The 27,432-nt window shown below is 42.4% G+C and overlaps 2 protein-coding genes across 3 annotated transcripts; one reads left to right on the top strand and one right to left on the bottom strand.

Annotated features, from left to right (window-relative positions):
• Positions 1-1,248: 1,248 nt before the first annotated feature.
• LOC119739495 (acid-sensing ion channel 1C-like) lies at positions 1,249-11,045 on the top strand. The gene is made up of 10 exons (XM_038214470.1): positions 1,249-1,799; positions 2,215-2,382; positions 5,081-5,245; positions 6,590-6,714; positions 6,996-7,180; positions 8,379-8,514; positions 8,618-8,680; positions 9,102-9,264; positions 9,719-9,810; positions 10,395-11,045. The coding sequence occupies exons 1-10, from the start codon at positions 1,528-1,530 to the stop codon at positions 10,499-10,501; spliced, it is 1,476 nt and encodes a 491-aa protein (XP_038070398.1). The 5' UTR covers positions 1,249-1,527; the 3' UTR covers positions 10,502-11,045.
• A 3,334-nt stretch (positions 11,046-14,379) lies between these two features.
• LOC119739052 (acid-sensing ion channel 1C-like) lies at positions 14,380-26,079 on the bottom strand. 2 transcript variants are annotated; one of them, XM_038213887.1, is made up of 10 exons: positions 25,764-26,079; positions 24,612-24,779; positions 21,862-22,026; positions 20,035-20,162; positions 19,526-19,710; positions 18,407-18,542; positions 18,248-18,310; positions 17,361-17,523; positions 15,842-15,933; positions 14,380-14,898 (listed from the first exon to the last, which is right to left on the bottom strand). In XM_038213887.1, the coding sequence occupies exons 1-10, from the start codon at positions 26,027-26,029 to the stop codon at positions 14,777-14,779; spliced, it is 1,488 nt and encodes a 495-aa protein (XP_038069815.1). In that variant the 5' UTR covers positions 26,030-26,079; the 3' UTR covers positions 14,380-14,776. The 2 variants fall into 2 exon arrangements, with proteins under 2 accessions (XP_038069815.1, XP_038069816.1); XM_038213888.1 differs by lacking the exon at positions 21,862-22,026.
• Between the last annotated feature and the right edge of the window lie 1,353 nt (positions 26,080-27,432).

The raw sequence follows: 27,432 nt of genomic DNA, 5'->3' as shown, positions 1-27,432 counted from the left end.
TGTTTTATACTTTGTTCGCCTTCATGAATGTATAAGACATCCTTCTTAATTATTGTCGGGTCGCAAGAAAAAGAAGACAATAAAAAAAACAACAATACCATTGGCCATTTTTTCGATCCCTGTCTCTTCAAAAGGACTGATCCTAGCCTATATTTTGTTAAAATCCCTCATTTATTAAAATTAATGATTTACCTATGTTTGATATTAAAATTACCTATAATGCTTCATGTTAATGACAATAGTTACGCTGTTGGCATGGGCAGCCAGGTTAATGTGTTTAACTCTTGCATTTGAATTTAAAAGCCCACATGTAATTGAGCATCTAAGCCAAATCATAACCTACTTTGGCCTACAAATACAACTGTTTGTAGCGACCATGAGTTTTGTCTCGTAAAACTTGCAAATGTATAGAAATTTTGATGTTAAACTAATACAACTTTTGTAGGATGTGGTCTCCCGCAAGCGTATTAGTGCTTCATATTCTCCAGACTAAGACTGCAATAACTAAATTTGGAAGCGAATGATTCAGTATGTTGGCCAAGGTATTCCCACTTAAGCACTGTGTTGGCGACCTGCCCACGCTTCAAACCACAAAGACTTGATACATTTTTGGGGGGTCTCGTGGAGTTCCGCATGCCAATATTTATACATTACATGCCGTATAATGGGTTGATGACTGAATCTTGTCTTACACAAAATGGTGCATGTGCTCTTAGTGCACAGATGTCTGTCATCTTCGTTTTAGGCTCTATCGTTTGTAGAAGGATTGCAATTTTGCAAATGAGCTGCGAACAAAATGTATAAGCGCTTTCTGGATGTTAAATTCCTTTTAGTGCATGGACTTAAGACTTCCCTTAAGTTGTAAGCACAAAAATCGATATCAATTAAACGTTCAACATAATTATAACGCCGTTCGCCCAAAAGGTGGTCTGAGTATTACCCGATGTCCATGGACTCGACTCTATCTCCGGTCTAACGTCTGATGATAATCTAAACACGCACTATGTATGCGACCCCGCGTGCCAGCCAACCGCAGACGACTTTACTAAATCGCGTGACGTCATTTCACTCCGAATTCTGGACTAAGTTGTTGATTTGTCAATTCGTATGTACTGTTTTTGTATAAAACGTAACAACAGCCGGATGTGGAGATCTATAAAACTTCAATACACGGCATTGGCTCTAAGCTTAGCGCATTGCGTAACATATATACAGAGCGAGTGACCGAAGCCTTTGTTTGCTCTATTGACAACGTGAAAAGCATATTAGATGTCGTGTCTAGGTTTTATTTTTAGATGTATACGACGCGAAGGAAACGGATATTTAACCGAAGATCATGCAGATATAGAAAGCGTCCGCTGAATGGTGAGCGGTCAAGACACAGTCTTGTTTGCATATAATCAATCACCGAATCTGCTTGCAAGGGTGTATTATCCATACACTACCGAAAGCACAATCTTTAAACGAGTGTTAGTAAGGATCACGGTATCTTCGTTCTGAGGCTAAAGCGGCCACAAACGGACCACGATGGTAATTAAAGAGAAACCACTAGAACTAGAAGGGGACATCAGTATCGTTTCGTTTGACGATCCCAAGTGGGGGCTTGAGCTAGAGAGCGTGGGACGAGCGAGAACCGCTGTCCGCATAGAACAGGACGAGGACAATGGCTCAAGGGTTCCCGAGCAGCGCAGGAACCGCCCTTTCGGGTTCTGCTCGACGTGGACATCTACAGTATCGGACGCCGTTGGGATCACGGGAATCAAGTACATCGTCAGCAGCAACTTCAATCTATTCCGAAGGTAAGTTAGGCAACCCTAATACCACCCATAAAATAGCCTAGTTTAATGTTAAAGTCAAGTCCGACACCCATTCGGGTGAAACTTACTTCCGTAAAAATAGTGAAACATCGTAAAAGAGAACTCCCCTCTCTACATGTTTTTTGTAAGCTGGTTCCAATACCATGCAGTAGATTAGAATGACACATTACAATTTACGTGCTTAGCATAAATCAAATGGGAAACAATACATGTTGCATGGCATTTTGGCTGGTGACCTGTTTCTGATGAGCAAATAATATTATATTCAATGCTTGTAATTTTGGAGTGTGATAAACAGTTCTAGGAAATTCAATCCCGATTGTGCTAAGTGAGTATCGTTGCTTAACCAAATAAGCCAATTGAGATGACGAACCCACCTCCATGTCATATCTACCAGGCTTGTGTGGACCGTAGCGCTGCTCGGCGGGATGTCAGCCGCATCTTACCAGATCATCAACCGAGCGGTGTTCTTCGTTGGTAACCCGAAAAGCGTGGACGTCGTGATCGAATACATGGAACCGATGACCTTTCCTGCCGTGACCGTCTGCAACACCAACCAGTTCAGGTAAAGTAAACCCTTCCCTCGTCTTTCTACAAGCATTTTGTTCGTTTCCAATAATAACAACACTCAGAATCGCAAGAAGATTTTTTTCCAGAGTTGGAAGGAGGCACTGAATTCGTTTGACTCGAGTCAAGTCGAGTCATTTTATGGAAGTGACTCGAGTCGAGTCATTTGGTCAAGAAGGTTGATTTGAGTCTAGTGAGAGTGATGTGTGGTCGAGTTGAGTCAAATTGAAGCTCGAGTCATAGATATTGGAACACCATCTAATAAATTACGGAATGCAGTGAAAGGACACAAGGCACCAGTGTATTGTGAAGATCCAATGACTTAAAATATGCTGTATGGTACCCAATGGACAGCTTCTGCTGGACGTTTCTATCACAGCTCTACGTAGCAGGTAACAAGACGTGAAACTTCGGTCTTATCTCATGTTTGGCTTCGGGTCTGAAATAATTTGTAATCATAACGTCAAAACAAAATTGCAACATATGAAACTGTTTAGCTACATAGAAAGCAGGATATAAATTTAGCCAGAATTCCATTAATAATCGCCCAAAGCTGAGTATGAAAACCAATAATTGAAAAATAAAGCCTGGTTCCGGGATAATAGTTTGTGTGCTAGGCCTACATTATGAAACTGCTGGGAGGGAGTCCGTTATGGTGTTTATTTGTACGCGATAAGCGGCCACAACTTGACGATATAACGCGAAATACCCGAACATCTTTTGTACTGTACGGCACAGTTTAAGGACGGTTATTAGCATTCGACTCGAGTCGAGTTATCTGCTCGCATCAGGTACCCGTTTGAACTGGAATCGAGTCAAGTCGATAAAAATTGTGGCTCGAGTCGGACTCGAATCGATTCGAGACACTTTGAGTCATTACAGCTCTGCAATTTCAAAACCTAACCGGTTGATTTTTCAGCTCAGTGGATATTTTACTCTTCAAAAAATCATTTGGGAAAACATGCACAACCTATACTATCACGAAACACAATATTAAGCACTCCTTATTGCTAAAACCAGTCAATTGACTGATAGTTTGAAATCATCAAATCATCTACGTTTTTTTAAGATGGAATTTGCGTCGGGGTGATGTAAATTAGGTTTTGCCATTCGCCGACGTATAAACACTGTGTACTGTGTGCGTTACCCCCCCCCCCCCAGTGAAAGTGAGAAAAAACTCACTCAGTGGGACTCGAACCCACGACCTTCTGCTCTCTAGGGCTGTCGTCTTACCACTCAATCACCGCCAGCGTACGGGATTGGTTGGCTGGTTCGAATCTGATGTCGCAGCGGGTACCGCAATGAAGTTCTTCATAAAGTGGAATTTTATCGATATACAGTGTTTATGACGGTGAAGAGCTGACCTTACAATGACAACAAGCCCTGAGACGGAACAATTTTACGGGGTGTGTAGTTTAGTATGATCTAGTATATCTATAGTGTAAGCTATTTAATAATAATATTGAACTAAGGAAAATAATACGGGGTTTTTAAGCCTAGTTGGAATTCCGGCTAAATAATGTCTTGCTCTCAAAACAAATTTAGATAAATTCTATTTCTATTTTACGGGGTGTGTAGCGCACTAGCATGACAATCCGAGTAAGCTTTTTAATAATAATTTTGAACAAAGGGAACTGATCCCATGAAAAAAAATCTATTGATTCTTGTGTGTAGTTGGGATCAGGCGTTCGCTCGTACCCCCCGCCCTGCAAGCAGTTTGCGTAAGTTGTGACCTGCAAGTCATCACGGCCATCTGTGTTTAGGGTGTTTTGTGTGTGGTTGCCTGGTCGACTAAAGTCGCTCATGGGAATCAGCGGGGGGGGGGGGGGGGGGGGGGGGGGGGGGGGGGGGGGGGGAGGTTCTTGTTCCGTTTCGAATTCACGAATGGTCAAACTGCATATTATGCGACGCTCAAAAGTTTTCCACATGGTCCGCAGTGAAAATGAAATCACATCCGGTATGGAATGTGTGCATTTCTATGAGAAAAGTTTCGGATAGCATTTGCGCACATTGGCTAATAACAGCGGTCTTAAACATCTGCAGCAAGACGTCTCTATGCATAGGTCATGATAAGCTACCCAGAGAATGCCATCACCACTTCCGTTTCGAATTCACGAATGGTCAAACTGCATATTATGCGACGCTCAAAAGTTTTTCCACATGGTCCGCAGTGAAAATGAAATCACATCCGGTATGGAATGTGTGCATTTCTATGAGAAAAGTTTCGGATAGCATTTGCGCACATTGGCTAATAACAGCGGTCTTAAACATCTGCAGCAAGACGTCTCTATGCATAGGTCATGATAAGCTACCCAGAGAATGCCATCACCACTTCCTTCACAAGATTCTGTGAAGCTCATGAGCCCGTCCCATCAGCGCCTGTCTGGGGTACGAGCGAAGAGCAGGCGTCGCCCGCACGCCCCCAGGGCGCCCTCAAGAGGCTTAAAGTACTCCCGTCCGAAGAGACTTGTCCAAGGGAAATTCATGAACCATTACATTTACATCTATGATCTTGATTGTCTTGCAAAATGGTTGATTCGCATCTCACAAGCTGGATGGTGTGTCGCGGTGCCAGAAAATCTAAGTTTGGTAATCCACTTGCATAATGTGGTCAGCAATGGTCTTAAATGCATGAAGTACAAGTTTCTTTACGTTAGGAATATCTGTTTCTCACTGGCTGATATTGATTCTCTTAGGAACCAACTGCGTGCTCTAGAACAACATCCATTTGGTCAATTTCTGTCTGCCTACTACTACGGCGAGAACTTGACCGATTTCATACCGACACTGGGAGGTGCCAACACTACGGCCTTGTATTACGACTTCGCTCATCCGATGGACTATTCCGGAATGCTCTCTGAGTAAGTGCATCGTTAAAGAGGTTGTGGAATGCATGTTTTTTTTTATTGTAGAGTAGACCCATAAATTATATATCATAATGACAAACTACCATTCTTTTGTAATGTGCGTTTATATGTTTATTAAACTGAAATTTATCGAGTAATTTGTTGGTCGGCGAGCGCATAATTGAAATCAACAGCGTCGGGTTCTTCGTAAAATCAGAAAAATCGTGACGTAATTAACAGGACTCGTTTATACTACGTTGCATAGGGAGTCCTGTATATTGCGTCACGATTTACTATGTTTTGTTTGCTGCCCCCAACGGCGGCTTTTACACAAATTGCACGTTCGGGTCGAAACAGGACCTGAAAAACAGCTCTCAAAAGTACCTTTCGTACTCATTTCATGACAGACACAATAGTGGTTTTTATTTCATCACACCTTAGGCTACACATACCCGAAAAATGACGGAAATGTCTTCGAGCATTCCACAACCTCTTTAATTTTGTTTTCATCAGTAACAAGTTTTCTGTCGCTTTGAAGGCCGCTGAATCGTTTGAGGCAAAACGAATTCACTGGCTTCACCATGCACCGCACGTAGAGGCCTGACTCAAGTAATTTAAGGCCCATTTTAATACATGTATAATGTTTTGCTGCCCCCAACGGCGGCTTTTACACAAATTGCACGTTCGGGTCGAAACAGGACCTGAAAAACAGCTCTCAAAAGTACCTTTTGTACTCATTTCATGACAGACACAATAGTCGTTTTTATTTCATCACACCTTAGGCTACACATACCCGAAAAATGACGGAAATGTCTTCGAGCATTCCACAACCTCTTTAATTTTGTTTTCATCAGTAACAAGTTTTCTGTCGCTTTGAAGGCCGCTGAATCGTTTGAGGCAAAACGAATTCACTGGCTTCACCATGCACCGCACGTACAGGCCTGACTCAAGTAATTTAAGGCCCATTTTAATACATGTATAATGTTTTAATACAACCTTGAAGATCCACCTTTGTGTCCCTTTAAACATTAATTTTAAGTTTCAGTTTGGAAATTTCAAGTAAATTTTGGTGCCACTTTGGTTTTTATGCTTGTGCATTATTCCAAATTCATGAGCAAAAGTGTGATGTCATTTTAGGCATGCAGACACCTCAGTGTTAAAGCTCTAAAGGTTGCCAGAATTGTGGACTATAGTTGGAAAAAAATTGTAAATTCTTCGCCTCCTGGAACGGAAATTATTCTTACCATTGCATGCACTCATAATAGCCATTCAATGTTTTTTTTCATAAAAATTCGATAGGAAACTCAGAAAAGGCCTTTTTTCGGGTAACTGCGATTTTCGTGTTGTTGAATCGTACAGATCGTCTTTTGGTGGAGCACATTTAACTCCTGCCGATTTTACGAGCGTTCTGACAAAACATGGCGTTTGCTACACCTTCAACAGTGGGCTCAATGGTCAAGAATTGAGGCAACAAAAGTTCGCAGGTAAATACGTCTCTCTATCTAAAGCGGTCTTCAAACTCTTATGCGAGAAACCATGTTCACCGTCAGTATTTAAAATTTACCATTGTAAAACACCTAAAGGCTGATTTGACTACAAAACAGTCAAACCTGCAATCAGCAGACAAGAGCTGGGGTCGGCCGGGTGAACTTTGACTAGAAACTAGAATGTGTTCGAAATAGTTTAAGGTATTGCTGTCCATTCAAGTCAAAACCGATAGTGGAGAATTAATATCACAGTAATTCTGCTTCTCACCTTCCACTAGGTGGTCAACACGGATTTGTGTTAGTGCTTAACATCGAGCAATATAACTACTACTTCTCCAAAGACTCATTGGGGGCCGGAATCTATGTGGCTGTGCATGACCAGGATGAGATACCAGACATAGACTCAATGGGCGTAGGCGTCCCAGCAGGCGCATTTGGCAGAATCAGTGTTCGGAAGAAAACGGTAGGCTGTGTTCTGTGTGCGTTTGCTCAGCCATTAGATAAAACAGCTTCTCGTCAGAAGACTAACCTAAAAAAAAAACCGGACGTGTACATCCCCTCACTGCAATCGTTTGTAAAAGACAAAGTCTGAACCAGATCTGGGTCAACACTGACTCGAGACTTTTTGAGAATCTCATGCAGGACTTGTAAGAGTGCTATTTCGGGTTCCTTCGGCAAACGATTGGGAAAATCTGTGCGGGAGTGCCCTGGGTAAGAGGACTTAAATGTGGTGACGCCACATATAATTATGTAGAGACAAAGTCGTGGTGTTGAAAACGAATATTATACAAATATTGACTGCTTCGAGTGATGTAGTAAACAAGCCTTCCGAGGTGATCCATTAAACGTTCCATTTTTCCCGAGGCGAAGCTGAGGGAAATAGAATGCTCCATGGATCACCGACGGAGGCTAGTTTTACTACACCACGAGATAAAATAGTCAATATTTTTTAAACCACGGTAATAGATTGTGAATTTGTATTGGTTAAGTGTCATAGATCACGTGTCATGCCACAAACACGCATCGTGTACGCCGCACGCGCGTGGTACATGAGTGATGTTTCCCTCGGGGTACAATACCTTTTTCTTTTCCACTGTTGAAAATGTCGTTTCTAACGCGTTGTATGTGTGACCTCGGGTACGAGGATGTATAGCTACGCTGATACTGCGAGATGGTTTTACGAGATGTGCCATGGGGGACAATGAAGCACTATTTCTGCTGCTATGGCCGCCATTGTTGTTTACCGTCGTTTACATTTCGCCATAATGATTTCACCGTAATATTGTCGGCAGATGACAATAGATCGGCTGGAAAGAAGAGGTTTCCCTAGTGTTCCAGAGATCGAGACGAGATCAGAAATTTGATTTTTGAACAGGACAGCATCAGCACGAAGAAAAGTACGGAATAATCTGTGAGAAAAGTTCGCCAACTCTGTACCGCAACAGCCTAGACCCACAGTTTCAGACGTTAGACATCCATTACCGTGGTACATTGTATAACAAATAACTGTTGCCTGCTGTGACGGGGTCCATGGTTTCAGGAGGGTTTTCCGTGCACCTTACACATAAACTCACCAAGCTATCAAAACACTTCTCAAACAAAAGGAAGGTGGACTCCCTAGTGTGAAACTCAAACCTTTTTGCTCTCTCGATCTCTTTCAGACCGCTAGGAAGGACGATGGATGCATCGAGAAAGAACTTAAATACTTCAACAACTACACCAAGAGCATGTGCCTCCACGAATGCCTGATTGATATTGTGTACGACATGTGCGGATGCGTGGCACCGTACATGGCAGGTATAAACAACACCAAAAGTTGTCATGATTCGGGCATTTATACCAATAATATTCTGCCTCTTCAATATCTTCTTCTTCTTTTTCTTCTTCTTCTTATCGTCAGTTTCCAGCGATATGCGAGTCTGTGATCCCATCGAAACATTCACTTGCGTTAACTACCAATCAGGTAAAATGCTATTACTCTAAAGTTTGGTTTTAAAGAGTTTTGTTTAGGAAGTTAAGAGGGAATGGCTGAAATCACTTACGATCCTTAAGATCAAATATGAAATATTGTTGCTATGCTGTCATTGTTATTTGCCACCCAGAAGCAGTGGCGGTGCTGGGGGGAGGGGGGGGGGGGCAGTGCCCCTCCTCCCCCAATTTGCCACCCCGTCTTCGAGCATCAAACAAAAGAGAGAAGAAAAGCTTGGAAATTAGGTAAAAAAGAAAAGAAAAAAGAAAGAAGGCAATCCAAGTCAATAATTATACCAATGAAAAAAACAACAACAACCGGTATTCAAGATATGCAAAGGTATTATAACGAATATCGTTTTACTGACCTGTTCCATGTTTTGTATCCATTATTGTATCCATTATTCCACTGCCAGCCAACCCCAATAATATTGACCAATGTGACTGCCCACTTCCGTGTTCCACGACCAAGTACGCAACCAGCGCGTCCTACACAGCATTCCCTGGGAATTTCTACAGTGAGAAGTTTGCTGAGGAATCTAGTACTTCCGAGTACCCCTTGGCGACGGATTTTTTCCAGTAAGTTGCGTTTTTGAGGGGGGAAATGACTTGTATCTATAGCGATATCTTTTCAATGTGATTTCGGCCTCTAGTGTCTGCTTATCATTCTGAATTTTAACCCCCGCCCCCTCCTCAAGAAATAGGGCAGTTTGTTTTTACTTATATTGCAATAGTTCTCCGTGGTATAAACATGACCGGCCGAAATGCACGGTAGATCCCTAAATCTTGACAGAAAACGGACTCTGCTAGCTAGAATACATGTAGCTTTTGTTGGTTGTTGCCATTATGGCACCCTGTAATTGTTTTTTTTTTTTCAAATTAAACAGCACTCGACAAAACTAGGGAAAGTCGTGTTTTTAAATTTTTGTTTGCTTTAACCCCCAATTTTGTCAGTTTATGCGCATATTTCAAAAGTGTTGTGGGTAAAAGAAAGTTTTTTTGGCTGATTTTTGTCATTATTTTCGATTTTCAGGCAAAATTTGGTGCTGCTCCAGGTGTTTTATGAAGAGCTGAGCACTGAGCATCAGGAACACCATAGCGCCTATACCTTCTTCGCATTTCTTTGTAAGTTCAAAATCATATCTGAACACACGTACAAAAAAAAAATCAAACCCTTCAAACACTGTGCATTTGTTCACATGTGTCCTTGATGTGCCCTCTAACGACCATAAGTAACTAACTGTATGGCATGTCTGCTGCCACCAAGCGTTTAAAGAGTAACAGGGTCTCCCAACCACCGACCACATGAAACTCTACAACTCCACAGATAGAAGGCTCCGTAAACATGATAAAGAGCTGCGTTACTAGGCGCCTAAACCAGACCTATAACCTTAATGATAAACCGATTTCAAAAAAATACATCACCGTGGTGAGCCAGGAACCTATACTTCTGTGGAACATTTTTAAAGCCGATAGGTTAATTTCATGATTCCACCGATTCATATTGCATAATACTAAAGCCTCTGTACTAATGACGTCACACTTTGTAAGTTGTGCACTTTCCAATGAAGCCAGCGTGGGCCCACGGTCCACTAAGCACCATAGGAAAGCAACCTCGTAAACAAAAAGTTACATCATTAGTACAACGGCCTAACATAGGCTCTGCAGTGCTTCATGCATGTCTACGTGCCCTTTGCTCTATTTTGTAGGTGACATTGGGGGCGCCCTTGGGCTTTGGCTTGGAGGCAGCATTCTGACCTTCGTAGAGATTCTTGACCATCTGACCTACACCAGCGTTGCCCGTGGTTCATCTTAGTATCGCCATGTGTGAGACAGGATGAAGAATCCAGACGGGTTTGCCTCTGGTGCTATGCGCCCCGAGGGTGTTCAAAGCGCAAATGCCACATCACAACAGTCAACAATTGTTTTGTTATACCTCCGTCTTTGGGTTTTGATGTAAAAATCACGAAAACAAACAGCAGTAAACACAACAATCGTGACAATCGAACGGCAACTCACATAATATGCATGTCAAGTGCTCGAAACAGCTGATCGTCTGATAGTTCACTGCTCCAACTCTTATGTGAAAACATGGTGAAATTAGTGTGGGTACCAACGATACAAGCGTTTCACACCGTACGTACCGTACAGACACACTTCACGTACGTGATATCCCACAGTAAGTGTGGTTTTTATAACCTGAACACGTGATTGTTCTACGCCAATGAAAATACAGTATTCAAGACAGAGCTAAAACAGACCTGACCTGATGCCTTACGCCATATACGATAGCACGATCAGCACGAGTTGACATTGGTATACTATGGTGTCATTAATTTCATGTCAAGTTTTTTTCTTAAGACTATTTTTATGCAATTCCATTTTTTTGTGGTGCAGATAGGGGATTTGTTTGGTGGAATTGTGTGTTCGATGATACAAGCACGGCATTTGGCACACAGAGTATGTCGTGCGAAAAATACATTGCTAACTCAGGCTGCAACGGGCCTATTGGCTCCGTGCGCCAACAGAAGAGAACGCCATATGCTACCACTTTTAAGATCTCCTTGGACAAGACATCGACGCAACGTGAGCGTGCTGTACAGGTTCGAGCGCTAAGTGCGCACTTATTAATCCTGAATGTGAACAAAGCTAAGCCATAGCGTCTCCCCGCCCCCAGTAACTTTGGTCCATTCGAAGTACGCAGTGGATGGACCAGGAACCAGTCTAGGTCTCCCCAACTCTCCTTTACTGGCCGTTTGCTTGTGCACGGAGCCATAGCCAAAATATTTTTTCTCTGACTGTGTGCCAAACTATATGCTAGTATTATCAATATATATGCTTGTATTACTCTAATTTTGGTATCGTATACTATGTGCATTTTAGTATAGTACTCACTAAAACAGTCACAGTTCTGTACATAGTTGGTTTGGGTTTGTCCTGATTTGGGTAGATATGGGCTTGAAATTGATATTGTTGGACTGTATGGGCTTGATAAATGGTATACACTGGAATATATGTTCGGATGGTTTGTGCTGGATTCTGATATACATGTAGTTGGACGGTATGGCTTAAAATTTGTTTATGGTTCGATGGTACAGGCTTGAAATTAGTAGCGTTGGTTTGTATGGGCTTGATACTGATATAGATGGTATTTGAATTATATATTCGGATGGTACGGGCTCGACGGTAATATAGTTGCTAGGTTTGGGCTGGATACTATTTGGATTTATGATTATGAGCTTGATACTGGTTGGCATGGATTGACGATTCGTGCTTGAAAGGGTGTATAAAAATAGGAAACCCAGACGTAAATGTAAATTATTTAAAATTAATAAATGTTTTCAAATAAGTTCAAAATCATGTGAAACACCAATGCGTCCTCTTTCCAATGATACATTGATTGTGTGTCTGTAGCCACAGATGACTGAGCATTCACTGTTATCCTGTCAAGGGTCAAAACCTGTACTGGGCCAAGTTTGTGCAAAAGGGTAACTAGTATTCTGGGCATGTGGAACGGCTAATAAGTTAATGAAAGAAAACATCCCTTCGTAAAACATTAATCAATGTTGTAACGCGTCAGAACGTTATGCCCTCATAACAAATGAACTCAAGTTGTCTTCTGACACTTTACCCAATGGGCCGTGCTTTATTATTTGAAAAATCGAATTGACTATCCATGGCAAACTCTTGGTGGCGCCCGGGATCACATGCAGCCATCACTGTAACAAGTGGGTTCGCAATAATATTCAAAAGCGAGGAGGGGTGTTCCGCCGATCCCCTCACAACGGCAGATGGGGGGGGGGGGGGGGGCAACCATACCGGGGCAACCGTACGGGGCCATGCCCTTCCCCCTAAAACCGAACCAAATTTTTGTGAAGTAAGTAGCGACTGCGTACACCACCAACAAAACGCAACAGAAGCAGTAGATTTGCCGCGTTTAATTGTCAAATTAATTTTGGGGGAAATTAATTGTGTATGCTGACTGTTTCGAACAACAAAGAGAGTGAAACAGACCACTTGTTCCAACAACTGTCAACAATTTATTGTAATACACAATATCTTTTTTTGACAACCCTGGTTAGACAAACATTATGATTTATAAAATCCAACTTTTGTAAAAGATGGGCCTTCAAAAGGACTTTGTTGAACATTTGTAACTTTTAAACTGAGGTTTTATCGCTGGTGATGTTTAAAAATTGTGACGACGATTCTTGAAATCGCATTTCTGTTTTGGAAAATTCGCCCTATTATAGCATTAAGTGAGGTTATTATAATGTTAATATAATACATCAATAACAATAATTCACTACAAGTTCAAATGGTAGCATTTTTGTCACAAATCTACAAATATAAGTATTTACTCGAGTCGACACTTTTTTGTCGCTTGATTCATATCTTTTTGAAAAAAGAAAAATGATGTTAAAACTATTGACATTTTTTTTTTATTTTAAGAGCTATCGCTAGTGAACAAGTGCGACATCACTGTTCAGATTCAGATTAAATAGACTTCGAGGATACAAAAGCGAACATTGTTTCAAAATGTATCAATATTAATCTCCTTAAACCGGATCAAATCAAATTCTTTAAATAAATAATTGATATTTGAGCATAAAAACAAGCAATTTAAAGTCAGAATAATTTAATACATATGGCGATACACATGACGATAAGAAGATGAACTACGGGCAGCGGTGGTGAAGTAGGATTCATTATCGTGAGGTTGTGGGTTCGAGCCCTGCCTAGACTTGACCCAAGCCGGACTTACTCTGACTTGTTCAATATCCGCATGCATACTATGCTTTGTTATAATTCAATCCATACGCGTAATATTAATGGCCTTAGCTTGTATAGGGCGCCCTCGTCTGGTTTAGTTGCCGTTCCGCGATCCGGTGTGGACGGTAATTCTGTCCCCCGGTAAAAGTGTCCGGGGGACAGAATTACCTAGGTAAAAGTGTCCCCCCTGTCCCGTTAATTGTGTCCCCCTCCAGGTAATTCTGTCCCCTCCAGTTAATTCTGTCCCCCCTGGTTTTGCACGCATAAGTTGTTATATTGATGTTATTATAATAAATTCAGCGCACAGGTATACATTTTCAGATTTTTTGACCCTTCATCAATAATTATCAAAATGAAATTAACGTTTAGATGTTAATCAACCGATCTATGTTTCTGCAAGAAGGCACGCGTAGTAATACTCAACCTATCGCTAGCGCGCACGCGCATCACCGCCGATACACGTGTGACTGTCATGGCGGACTTCAATGAGGAGAATTGGCAAAATTATACGCGACACGGGTCACCGCGCCGCAGGCCTGCTGCTGGTGCAATGTTGTCCCCGTCCCCGGCCGCGGCCCTGGCGCGGCCCGTAGGTGCGGTATCGCGCGCACGCCCACCATGCAAATCGTTCGCTCCCGAAGTCGTCATCAAAACGGGAGTTGTGCTTTGACGTAAGCACCATTCCCGAATTTAGCAAGGCGCCGCGCAAAAACAGTTAATAACTTCACTAATATACAGTCTGGGTGCTAGACTTGTGACGTTGCACGGGGACACATTTACCAGGGGGGACACATTTAACGTCGTGCAGGGGGACAGATTTACCTAGAGGGGGACAGGTTTACCTAGGTAAAAGTGTCCCCCCGGACAGATTTACCGGGTCACGACCCGGTAGATCTGTCCGGGGGGACACATTTACCAGGGGGGACAGAATTACCTGCCACATCGGCGTCAACGTGTGATGTCATCAATGTCAGTTCTCGATCATAGCGGGACACGGCGCACGAGGGCGCGCTACTGATGATCGGGGACGGCCACAGGGACGGCGCACATACACCATGCACACGGAACAAGGAACATGATCAACACGTGAACACAGGTTCGTCCCCCTTTACCCTTAACCTTTACTGTAATATTAATTACGAGACCAAAATCACAGTATATTATAGACAAATTGTATATAAGCAGTCTCAAAACGATAAGGCTAATTGAATAAACACGGTAAAACAGGTGTAGTCAGTCTCAAGCTGATCATGCCTTCTAATGGCCGTGGCCTGTTGGGCATAAGGTCTTTCACGTCTGGACGCAGGCATCCCCGGCCTTACACATGGCGATACGGAGATGAACCACGGGCAACGCTGGTGTGGGTCAGATGGTCTAGAATCTCTACGAAGGTCAGAATGCTGCCTCCAAGCCACAGTCCAAGCGCGCCCCCAATGTCGCCTACATAATAAAACACAGGGCACATAGACATGCATGAAGCACTGCAGAGCCTATAGGGTTACAGGCCAGTAAATCGGTCCAAAATTGCCTACGCCGGCCAAATCACGATTTGCATGCCCTCAAATTCTTCGGTATTTGAGCATATTGTGGGCCATGAACTTGAGGGTTTGTAAAAAGAAATATGGGTGGAAGCCATGCACAGGACTGTGAGCTTGTATTTCTGTTCAATTTGGACGAAATCTGGGCCCTAAAAGCGCTCTATTTTGCAATGGAGTGTAGGCATCGTTATCAAAATGGAGATGGGCTTCAGGACTATTTTAAGGGGTGATAGTCTTCTGATGGAAATTTCTCCAAAAATTCATCAGTTGACCCCCCAAAAAAAATTGAAAAGAAAAGGAAAATGATGAAATCAGCTTTAATTTGATGTGTGTCTTGAACTTGAACACCTTGGAGTGTTCCCTGCACCAACACCTAATGACACAGAATGCTTGTTTCAACAACTGTCAACAACTGTAGTACACAATATTTTCATTAACAACCCTGGTAAGGCAAAAAGTATGATTTATAAAATCCACTCGTTTTTAAGAGACGGGCCTTCAAAAGGACTTTGTGGAATATTTTTAAACTTTTGAACTGAGGTTTTATCACTGGTGATGTTTGAAGACAATTGTGACGACGATTCTTGAAATCACATATTTTGGACGAAAGAGGTTTTAGGGTCATTGTGTTTAAGTGGTGACATTCTTTGAACGGATTGAGCAATTTCAGTAATTTTTTTCATTTAAAAGTATCTTATTATGTTTGGTGCTACATTTTTTTTTAAATATGAAAAAAATATACATTTTAGGGTTTGGGTTCTGCTTTTACGTACCTTGTATGTAACGATATAATGAAACATTGTTCAAAACATTTTTTTTGTGTTCTGAAAGGATTTTGAACTTACAAAGAAATGCGAAGAAGGTATAGGCGCTATGCTGTTCCAGATGCTCAGTGCTCAACTCTTCATAGAACACATGGAGCTGCACAAGATTTTCCCTTAAATTCAAAAGAAATGGTATAAAATTAGCCAAAGAACACTTAAACCGTTATCTTTTACCCGCAACAAATATTCGTATAAAAGGAAAAGATAATATTGGTGTTGAAGGCAACCCCCCCCCCCCAAAAAAAAAAACCACCCAAAAAACAAACAAACGTGTCTTTCCCTAGACATGTCGGGCGGGGTGTTACTTGGAAATTTACCAAGCGGTATAATAAACAAAAACTACCGTTATTCTTGAACGAGGAGTCTATTTTATGCCCAGATTTCGGGATTATTCCTACACTTCGTCTAGTCATGCTTATACCCACGGGATACTATAGCAATAATTAAGGACCAAAATACCTCGGGAGGTGGTGCAGAGTTGATATGACTGTCTGGCCGACTCGAGTCACAAGTTTTAGTGACTCAACTCGACTCGACTTATTTCCCCCTAACCCCCCAAAACAAGCAATAATTGCAAATTTATTCGAAGTGCCTTACGGTGCTCAATCTATATTCAAGTCACTTTGCAAAAACAGTACTTTACAGCGGCTGTTTTCCATGTACACAAGTGTTACAGACTCCCACCTCATGGTTATGGAATGTACAAAGTAGTATCCCGGAAGCGAATGTTAAACAAATACATGTTCCAATTTGTGGTTTCATCATTGGCTTTCAGCCTTCCATAATTAAGCTCTTTGTATTCGAACGCCGGCTAAAAATATTCCATTCTTTCAAAAGTATATACGTGCCCAGTTTTAAATAAATAATCCAGTTCATTAGAATGCAACTTGTTTTGATGTTGTCAGAAATCAGCGAAACAAAATTCTGTAGACTCGAAGCCAAACCAGATATGTAAGCCTATGAGCTCCGTGCGCTACCAAAAGAGGGCGCCCTTTCACCTAACAACGACGTTCCATGGGCGGGACTTTTCGCTGGTTGACGCGCACCGTTCCTCGTGTGTGACGTATGTACACCAGGGGATTTGTACTATTTACACGCCAAATGAATTGCAGTCAGGCAAGATGGCGTCGGTCGGTCACTCCCAACTGTACTTCCTTTGCCGGTGGGGGGTGCTTGTGAACAGAGCGGATATAAGACCGAAGTGTCACTTCTTGTTAACGGTTAGTGATAAAAATGACTTTCTCTCAGCTTGTCTTTATTTGTTATACAAGTGTTTCAATATTCGTGACTCGAATTGACTCGTGCTAAATATTTGACTCGACTCGACTCGACTCAACATTCTTTACTGAATGACTCGACTCCACTCGAGTCACTTCTTTAATATGGCTTGACTCGAGTCACAAAAATCAGTGACTCGTTACAACCCTAGGAGGTGGGTGGTAAGTCAATATGTAAAGCAGAGGCCGAAAGAACTACTAAAATTTCAGGTAAGAAAATGCATTTGGATAAAAGTCATTTCCCCCTTAAAACCCAAACTTACTGGTAAAGATTTTCCGGCAAAGTGAACTCGGGAGTACTATATCTTTCAGCCAGCCTCGCACTGTAGAATTTCCCAGGGAATGCCGTGTAGGACGCGCTGGTAGTGTACTTGGTCGTGGAACACGGAAGTGGGCAGTCACATTGGCCAACATTACTAGGGTTGGCTGACAGTACAGTAATGGGCACAAAATATCAAACCCGTCATCGGAATATACAACAATTGTTTTGTTAGACATCTGTCTTGGATGTTTTTGATTTTGATGTAAAAAATCACGAAAACAAGCAGCCGTATACACAGCAATCGCCAATCAGGACAATCGAACTCAACTCGCATGCGTGCCCGAAACAGCTGATCGCCTGCTAGTTCGCTGCTCCCACTCATGTGTAAACACATGGTGAAAATAGCGTGGATACCAACCATACAGGCTTTTCACACTGCCCGTGCGTAACCTTCAATAGCACACGCCCTGTGAGAGTGACATGACTTTTTATACACCTAACACATGATCGTTCTAGACAAATGAAAATGCAGTATAGAGGGAGGTATAACAATATGTGTTATACGTTGCTGGACTATATACGGAATGTCCAAATGTTGTTTATTACCTTAATTAATAGCGGTAGCTATTTCCAAGCGAAAAAGTGCATGCGGGTGTTTTGCTCGGACTGTTGTCCTCTTACTTCTTTTCCTGATGAACTGGCTTGCCCCTCCCCCCGTATTGGGGTATACTTTTTTTGGAAGGGGGAGGGAGGGGTACTGGACTCGACTCAGACGCTTTCTGGACCGTTGAAATTGATGGCTTAAAGTGTGGCAAATAATAATGACAACAAATACAATAATATTCACCTTTGATCTTAAGGATCAAAGAACTAATTCAAGGTTTTCACCTGCTTGGTGATGAGCGCAAGTGAATGTCTCGATGGGATCACAGACTCGCAGTTGGCTGATAACTGGCGATAAAAGTGTGAGAAGAAGGTGGTGAATGAAAATGCAGAGCGAATAATTACATATAGGCTCGAAGAAGGATGCAAGTGATGTAATCGTACCTGCCATGTACGGTTCTACGCATCCACATATCCTGTTAACAATCTCAATCAGGCATTCCAGGTGGCACATACTCGTCGTGTAGTTCTTGGAGTATTTAAGCTCTTTCTCGTAGCACCCGTCGTCCTTCCTCATGGTCTGAAAGAGATCACGAGAGTAAAAGGTTCGACTTTGACATGAGAGTCGACCTACCTAGTTTGAAAAAATGTCCGGCAGCTTGGTGTGTCATCGTGTAAGGAACAAGAGAATACCTCCCGAAACAGGAGAAACACTTCTAGGGCCTAGCCTTCAAAAGCGAGACTTTGTCTCTATTGGCGTCACGAGATTTAAGTCCTTTGAGCTAGGGCACCCCCGCACATATTTTCTCAATCTTTTTTTCTTTAAGAACATCCAATCGTATACTCTTAGAAAGTCCCGCATCGGATTCTTAAAAGTCTCGATTCAGAGCCAACCCGGATGTGGGTGAGATTTGACTTGACCTGACCCTTTTCCGGGGCAAACTGACACTTTTACGGGCCATTTGACCCGCAAAAGTGTTATTTTGACATAAACATGTCATTTAATCAAGAAAAGTGTCATTGTTACACCAAATATTTCGTTTTGACCCAGAAGGGTGTCTGGTCAAATCTGATTTTCAGGTCGAGTTGACCTGAGTGTATACTGGCCTTCAATAAGGGACAATGGTTTCCAGAATTATATGTTTCATATGATTTCGTGGGAGATCATGGAACCGAAATGAAGAGAAAGAGCTAGGTTTTGGAAACTGTCTTTGATGATAAACCCTTCAATATCGATGAAGACAACCCGATGTTTATGATGGCGAAACGATCAGACAGAGAATCGAGGTTCCATTATTTCGATTTTTATCTTGTTTAGTTAGTCTGTCCTTTCACAAAAATGTCAAATGTAAAATTTCAAGGGAAGGTTTGAGCTTGGACTGTCAATTTGTTCTTGCACAAGAACTGGAGTGTGTTCTACCTAAGCGCACATTGCCAAAAATGTTTGCGTTCATTTTGAAGAATCGGATGCGAACTCCTTGAGACTGGGGTTAGCCTTGTGACAAGAAGCTGTTGTCTATGTAATCATTATGGCTGATCAAACGCACACAAAACACAGCCTACCGTTTTCTTCCGAACACTGATCTTGCCATCTCTGCCTGCTGGGACGCCTACGCCCATTGAGTCAATATCTGGTATCTCATCCTGGCCATGAACAGCCACATAGACTCCGGCCCCCGATGCCGTCCTCGAGAAGAAGTGGTAATATTGCTCGATGCTAAGCTGTAACACAAGTCCGTGGGCAGCACCTTTTGGAAAGTGAGAACCAAAACTACTGGACTATAATATTAATTCCCGACCATCAGTTTTGTCTTCTTATAATGGGACAATAATACGTCAAACATCCATATGCCTTCTATTTCAAACACATTCTATAGTTAACTAGGCTGGAAAACAGTCCAGCTTGCAACCAGTTGATCACAGCTTCAGTCTGCTGGTTGCAAGTGTGACTGTTTTCTCGTCATATCAATCGAAGGTTTTATGTTGTTAATTTTCAAGACTGGCGTTGAGCATGGCAATACGTTTCCCGCGTAGGTGTTGGAAGATCCCTTCAGATACGGAGACGCACTTACCTGCGACCTTTTGTTGCTTCAGTTCTTGACCATTGAGTCCACCATTGAAGGTGTAGCAAACGCCATGTTTTGTCAGAACACTCGTAAAATTGGCGGGCACTAACGGTCCTCTACCGCCAAAAGATGATCTGTACGACAACATGAAAATCGCGGTTACCCAAATAAAATGCTTTTGTTGAGTTTCCTATCGAATCTTATGTACAAAATGATAAATGGTTATGAGTGCAATGGTAAGAATAATTTCAAAAGGCGACGGATGAAATGTTCCATTCCACGAGGCGAAGCTTAGTGCAATGGAACATTCCATCACCTCATAAAATTAGTCTGCCCTCTGTATCGCCAGTCTGCCCTCTGTATCGCCAGTCGGTGTAAATTGTGGGGTGCTGTGGTACAATGGTTACGGTGATCGACTCGTGTGCCGTGGTACACGGATCATGACCGTAGGAACATGGTTCTTGTGCTCTTGAGCAAGGCACTTTACCCGTAGGTCCCGTGTGTTGTGTAATGCTCGTTAAATAACCCAGTAACACTTATCGCTATTAGAAGGGGTTGGCCCCGGTGTTTCGGGCAGTGGCTGCAATATGCGCCGCAGCACCTTGTAAACCCTTATAATGGTGCTACATAATGGGTCTCACATTTCTCATAAACTTCGTATACCTGTCTTTAATAATACACATAATCCCCAGCGCCTTGAGTACCTAATTGTTGGTGGAGATATACGTGCGTTATCATAAGACTCCAGTATTATTATTATTATTATTAAGACTCCTGTATTAAATAATAAGAAGACAAATAAAATTAGAAAAGAAGAAAAGAATTCGAAAGTAATGGAATGCGGACTTTATTTCCCTATGTAAAAATCTTCCAAAGCCTCAGAATATTGAAAAAAAAAAAAACCATCGGGATCAAAACGGGGATTCGAACCCACGTCGCGAGATACAAAATCTTGAGCCTACCAAATAAGCTACAGAACTGCTCTAGCTGGGAATAAAATATACCTGCGTACGTATCGTTAAAGTATTGTAGAGGGCGCTAATAAACCATGCATAAAGTTTGGGAAAAGAAAATTCGCGTGTGGCCGGGCCTCGGGTTGGAACAAATAGTGATCGACTGCACCTTAAACCAAGTAAAACAAAATGTTTAGAGTCCTGCCTTTTTGGAAAAAAAGGAATGAGGAGGCCTTTTTCCCCAAATGGCATCCCGACTCATTTTATAAAACAACCGGCCGGACTATTTTTCAAGATGGCCGCGAGCTTTTTTTTTTAAATGACCGCCACTTCGACTCAGGAGATGACATACCAGCTTTATATGGACTAGACGCAACAGACAAAGAGGCCAAAATGATGTCCCCGCTGGTCATTTTGTTGTTTTTTTATAAAAATGAAAGGAGGCGGCCTCCAAAAAGCTAAACATGTTTTTGTACGAAGTACGAAACATCTGCGCAAGTTTGCTCACTGAGTTAATGTCATGTATTGAAACAACAACGAATCACCAACAACAGAAATTGATAACATAACAAAATATCCAAATTTCTGGCAAATTTTTGGTGCTAGCTGTAACACTGAGGTTTCTGCCTGCACATTATGAAAATGAAAATTGCAAATTAAATGAGACACAAAGGTGCATGTTCAAGGTTGCATTAAACAATAATACATGGGCCAATTAATAGAGTTGGGCCTGTACATGTGGTGCATTATTGGGAGTTGACTTTAAGAGTATTAACTCAAGATAGCTCAGTGAATTCGTTTTGCCTTAGACGTTTCAGCGTCCTTCAAAACAGAAAAATAACTTGTTACCGATGAAAAACAAAAGTGACGATGTACTCACAAACTGAGCATTCCGGTAAATTCCATCGGGTGAGCGAAGTCGTAATACAAGGCGGTAGTGTTGGCACCTCGCAGTGTCGGTATGAACGAGGTCAAGTTCTCGCCGTAGTAGTAGGCAGACAAAAATTGACCGAATGGATGTTGTTCTAGAGCACCCTGTTGGTTCCTAAGAGAATCAACAACCGAATGGATGTTGTTGTAGTAAGTTACCAGGCAGTTTGTTCCTGGAAGAATCCAGATCAGCCAGTGAGAAACAGATATTTCGAACCAGAGGCGGCGGAACGCTTTTCAAACTGAGGGGTAACACAAAAAGGGGCACTTATCCAGAAAAAAGGGGCACCTCCCGCCGGTGCTGAGGTGAGAGCCCTCCTGCCTCCGCAATGGCGGATCCAGAAAAGTGGGTCCACAAATTCACGGCGTGGGGTTCGGGCCCGCTTAAGCCCCCCCCCCTGGATTTTAGATGCTCTGTGGTGCGGTGAGACAATTTCTGACCACTTTAAACCAATTTTGGTGTCAAGATGGTGGTGGACGTATAGTGGCTGCCTAAACAGATATTCCTAACCAGAGGCGGCGGAAAGCTTTTCAAACTGAGGGGTAACACCAAAAAGGGGCACTTATCCAGAAAAAGGGGCACCTTCCGCCGGTGTGTAGGGAGAGCCCTACTGCCTCCGCAATGGCGGATCCAGAAAAGTGGGTTCACAAATTCACGGCGTGGGGTTCGGGGCCCGCTTAAGCCCCCCCCCTATGGATTTTAGATGCTCTGTGGTGCGGTGAGACAATTTCTGACCACTTTAAACCAATTTTGGTGTCAAGATGGTGGTGGACGTAGTGGCTGCCTTTTTTGTAACGTCACTAACAATAAAAACAATTTGGGTTCGTGATTTTTTTCTTGGGGGGAGGGGGGGGGGGCATGGCCCCTTGCTCTCCCCCCCCCCCGATCCGCCCTTCGGCCTTCGGCACAACCTATCTGAAACCTATCAGTAACCCACCTGGGTCCGCCCATGAATTTGACTAGTTATGTAGAAAGACCCTTTTTTTTATCGCGAGAGGGACACTGTTACTTTTGATGGCCAGCTCAGTGACCATTTTATTCGCGTGAGGAGGAGCACTATTATTTTTAAATGCCGGTTTTTCATGAGAGGGGCACACATTTAATGTTGCGAGCGGGGCATTATAATAAAATTGTGCTTCCGATGGGCGGTTTTCCATCTCGATAAGGTTCACAATCTGGTTAATGCTAGAGGGGCACTTGTGTTTCTTAGGGGGCAATTTTCCATTACAAGTGAGCAGACAATTTTATTTGTAGCGCGATCATAATTATGCTTTCATTGTGTGCGTTTGAGGGACACTTTTGTTTTCATCTCGAGGAGGCACATTTATAACTGCGGGGGGGGGGGGGGGGACACTTTTGTTGGCCTGGGAAAATCTGGGGGCAAGTGCCCCCGTCACCCAACCCCGGTTCCGCCACCCCTGTTCCTAGCTTTAACTGAAGGAAGATACTTGGTATTCACACATCAACGTGTACACACAGTCGTGTTTTACTATACGCCTGAGGACAACCTATTGTGTTTCCCTTTGTCCCTCTAATATAACACTTTCCCATAGACTAAGCACATAACCGTACGATTGAGGACCGGTTTTAACAATAGGTTCCGTCGTCCGAGGATCAAAGGCCCCTATGTGCTCCTTTTGTTGTCTGTCCTCGAGCGTAATACAATACAAGAGCGCTGTCTTGTACTACAATGCACAACGCGTGAATCTCAACTATACCTTTCCTTCGATTTCAGCTCTTGGACTGGAACTTGCGTCGGACCAGGGAAACAAATTCGTGTTTTTTTTTTTTTTAGGAAGCCTTGTCCCTGGCTAGGGAAAGATCCCAATCTGAAACACAGGATCGTGGTACATGTTTATTTGTGTTATTGATTGAGCACGCATTACTTCATTGTTATTGACATTTTGAGAATTTAAGAGTTTGTGTGCTATTAAGAAACAGGATGCCTCAATTTGTTGAGGATTTAAAAGAAAACAAAACTTGTCTTGCGTGTGTTTGCATGTATGCTTTATAGGGTCATTTTCATTTATCCCAAAGTTAACTTACCGACTCCTGATGATCAAAAAGATTACTAGGATAAAGAGCGTATACTGGTGCTGAAACTGCTGCGTTTTGCCTTCCTCTCATTTGAGAAGAAATCATGAAATGTTGGCGATTTTCAACGATCAGGCAATTGTTTGGAAATTGAAAGAGCTGTGGAAGAAATCGTGCTTCGTGATCAAACGTGGGTTTATTTTGCGTATGTGTTTTTCTTATTTTACTGATTTCTCGATAAGTGTCATATCCAATGCGCTAAAACTTCATCAGTTTAGTTTTCAAACACCCTTCTTTGGATTATATTAAGTGGTGTTGTTATTTAAACCTAACGAAATGCCTGAAATGTATCCTACAAAAAAGAACAAATTTGCGGGGAACACCATGTGGAAAGATCTCTTCTTGGAAGAAGTGTGGTTCTGAAAAGAACCCGTTGGTTGAATGTGTAGAACTTGACGTTTCGTACAGTGTGCTCTGTCCGTAGTCAGGAGAACCACACTTTTTCCAAGAAGAAATTTCTTTCCACATGCACACCCGCAGTTGTTTTCGATTTTATCTCATCTGCCATGCAAAGCTTCAAGTCATATATATATAAAAACAAGTCATATATATACACACTATTCTCCTGTATGCCTTTAACGACGTTTAAGAGTTGAAGAGTTTACCTGAACTGGTTGGTGTTGCAGACGGTCACTGCAGGAAAGGTCATCGGTTCCGTGTATTCGATCTCAACGTCCACGCTCTTCGGGTTACCAGCGAAGAACACCGCTCGGTCGATGATCTGGTAAGATGCGGCTGTCATCCCGCCGAGCAGCGCTACGGTCCACACAAGCCTGGTAGACATGACATGGAGTGTCAATTGGCTTAACCCTAAAACGGCCGGGCTATTTTGACTATCTCTCAGCCGGAGGGGGGGGGGGCATCCGCCCCTTAAGATCTCGGCCATCGAGCGACGAAAAATTATGAAACTCAGTACATGCATAGAACAACTTATCATTAATATACCCAAGAAATGTCATGACTATAGATTAAAGGGTTTTTGAATTATGGCTAATTAATTATTCATATGCACCCATGGCAATTCTGCTCTGTGTACACTACGTATATGGGGAAATCCAGTTTTTACAAAAATGGTCCAATTTTTATGTTTTTGGTATCAAATGATGCGCAAGGCTCGAGGCTAAAATGTCATAGCAGCTCGAAACGCGACAAAAAGTCTAGGCTATATCGCGGAAAAAGTTGAGGGGGCGGATTCCGCCCCGGCTCCTTAGGGTTAACCAAATAAGCCTGATATGACATGGAGGTTGTTCCGTATAGAAATTCGCCAATCAATGATATTCCCTTAGTATAATTGGACTTGAATTCGTGGAAACTGTAACATCTGCAAACAAGTCCAATTAAGCATGGAGACTAACCTTTAAAGAACATTCGTGTAATTTCGTGTTGGGATTTGGATACGCAAACGCGTCCAAGACGAACCTTGGAATTACACGAAATGTAGATGTCTGAAAAAGGGGGGGATACATTTTCTATCGCTATAAAGAGGGTGAGTATGCTTCTAAAGCGTAAAAAAACCTACAAACAGCCTAAATGTGAAAATACAAATTTGACAAAGTTCTACATATTTGGGTACATGGTCCGAGTGTGGCCTTTATTACGGAGGAAGTCCAGTAAATTGGACACATTTATGGGGCTACTTTGACCCATCTACAAAAAATGTGAAAAAATCGAGTTGTTTTAACATTGACTATTCTGAATTGCCCCATAACAAATTAATGTGTAAATGGAGTGCTAAATCAGAGTTTAGCCAAGCATACCTTCGGAATAAGCTAAAATTGCTGCTGACAATGAACTTGATTCCTGTGATCCCAACGGCGTCCGATACTGTAGATGTCCACGTCGAGCAGAACCCGAAAGGGCGGTTCCTGCGCTGCTCGGGGACCCTTGAGCCATTGTCCTCGTCCTGCTCTATGCGGACAGCGGTTCTCGCTCGTCCCACGCTCTCTAGCTCGAGCCCCCACTTGGGATCGTCAAACGAAACGATACTGATGTCCCCTTCTATGGGTTTCACTTTAATCACCATCTTGGTCCGTTGTTTGGCCGTTCCAGCCTCAGAATGATGTCTCGCTCGAAACTAACTTGAAATCGTTTGAAGCACAGTAGAAAGCAAATTACACTCAGGCCTACTGCGTTTACCTTCTGTACCATTAATTTTTTGATATCGATTTTTTTTATTACATAAGTCACGAGAGCGCTTACGTCCATTAAGAGCCACAGACATCTCTTTCCAAACCAAATAATGACTCAGTTTTGCCAAATATTAATCCGTCAACAAACAAATGGAACGTCTTGAGTTCTTTAGATATTTTTTCCCGCTTTGTCACGCCCTTCAAGCATGTAAGTAAAGTTAAAATGAATAATTGCAAAACTGCCTGCACTAAGAAGTACATCAATAATGGGATCATGTTAATGGGGAGAGATTATGTCGGATATTCCAAGTATTTTTTGGCCATCAACTGAAAAAATGTTAATGGAAAAGCAAAAATATAAACACTTTACAGAGTTAGAGTTAATAACCTGGTTGATATTCATTCATTTGTTTATGCATGATTTTCAGAAGTGAATGAAAATTTTAGGAAATTAGCCGGGAAATCATGTCTATTATCAAAGAAAGGTAAAAAAATTTTTATGAGAAATGTGAGACCAATTACGTAGCATCATTACAAGGGTTTACATGGAGCTGCGGCGCATATTGCAGCCACTGCAAGAAACACAGGGGCAACCCCCTTTTCTTGCGACAAGTGTGAATGGGTTCTTTAACGTTCATTTCACAACACACGGGATTTACGACTTTACGTCCCATCCGAAGGACGAAGCAATTGTGGTAAAGTGCCTTGCTCAAGAGCACAAGCACCATGTTCCCACGGTTAGGATTCGAACCCATGTACCACGGCACACGAGTCGAACATCGTAACCATTGGACCACCGCACCCCAATTATTGGACCACATCACCCCACACCATGTTGGGACGACTTCTACGACGAGGGCCATCAGGCTTTCATAGGAACACAAAATAATGAATCAAATTGTAAACAGTACCGTTGGCATGTCCCCTCTTTTTTGCTTTTTTTTGCACCGCACCCTTTTCCTTCAGGTATTCAAGAAAACACTTCTGCGTTGCTGGGTAAACTGACATATTGTGAACAAAATTGCAGAGCGTCTAAGATCCTTAAATTGTCTGTCCAATATCTGTCTGATTTTTGTGTGTCACTTTAATGTAAAAGGCCATTGGCGATTACAAAGGACATTGGCAGTAGACCATTATCATGTAGCGGCCATCTTGAATTTTCCCCCTTCAAATCAACGTAACCAAAGCGAGGCCGGTAGGAACACTATTCTGGTTCCCTTTTGCACAAAAATGACCATTCAGTACTGTTATTGGACACAGGGAACATGACTGAGCATGATAAAAGTCTGTTAGTCGG

This window comes from Patiria miniata, unplaced genomic scaffold (genome assembly GCF_015706575.1).
Source record: "Patiria miniata isolate m_02_andy unplaced genomic scaffold, ASM1570657v1 HiC_scaffold_30, whole genome shotgun sequence".
NCBI lineage: Eukaryota > Metazoa > Echinodermata > Asteroidea > Valvatida > Asterinidae > Patiria > Patiria miniata.
The sequence above is the reverse complement of the archived record's forward strand: the minus strand, read 5'-3'. Positions and strand labels throughout refer to the sequence as shown.

Coding starts and splice junctions, on each gene's coding strand:
- LOC119739052 (XM_038213887.1), bottom strand. CDS start 26,029: ATGGTGATTAAAGTGAAACCCATAGAAGGGGACATCAGTATCGTTTCG. Junction 20,163..21,861: donor TTTACCGGAATGCTCAGTTT/GTGAGTACATCG, acceptor GTTGTCGTACAG/ATCATCTTTTGGCGGTAGAG. Junction 15,934..17,360: donor TTGCCGGAAAATCTTTACCA/GTAAGTTTGGGT, acceptor TTTGAATTTAAG/GGAAAATCTTGTGCAGCTCC.
- LOC119739495 (XM_038214470.1), top strand. CDS start 1,528: ATGGTAATTAAAGAGAAACCACTAGAACTAGAAGGGGACATCAGTATC. Junction 5,246..6,589: donor TATTCCGGAATGCTCTCTGA/GTAAGTGCATCG, acceptor TGAATCGTACAG/ATCGTCTTTTGGTGGAGCAC. Junction 7,181..8,378: donor TCAGTGTTCGGAAGAAAACG/GTAGGCTGTGTT, acceptor GATCTCTTTCAG/ACCGCTAGGAAGGACGATGG.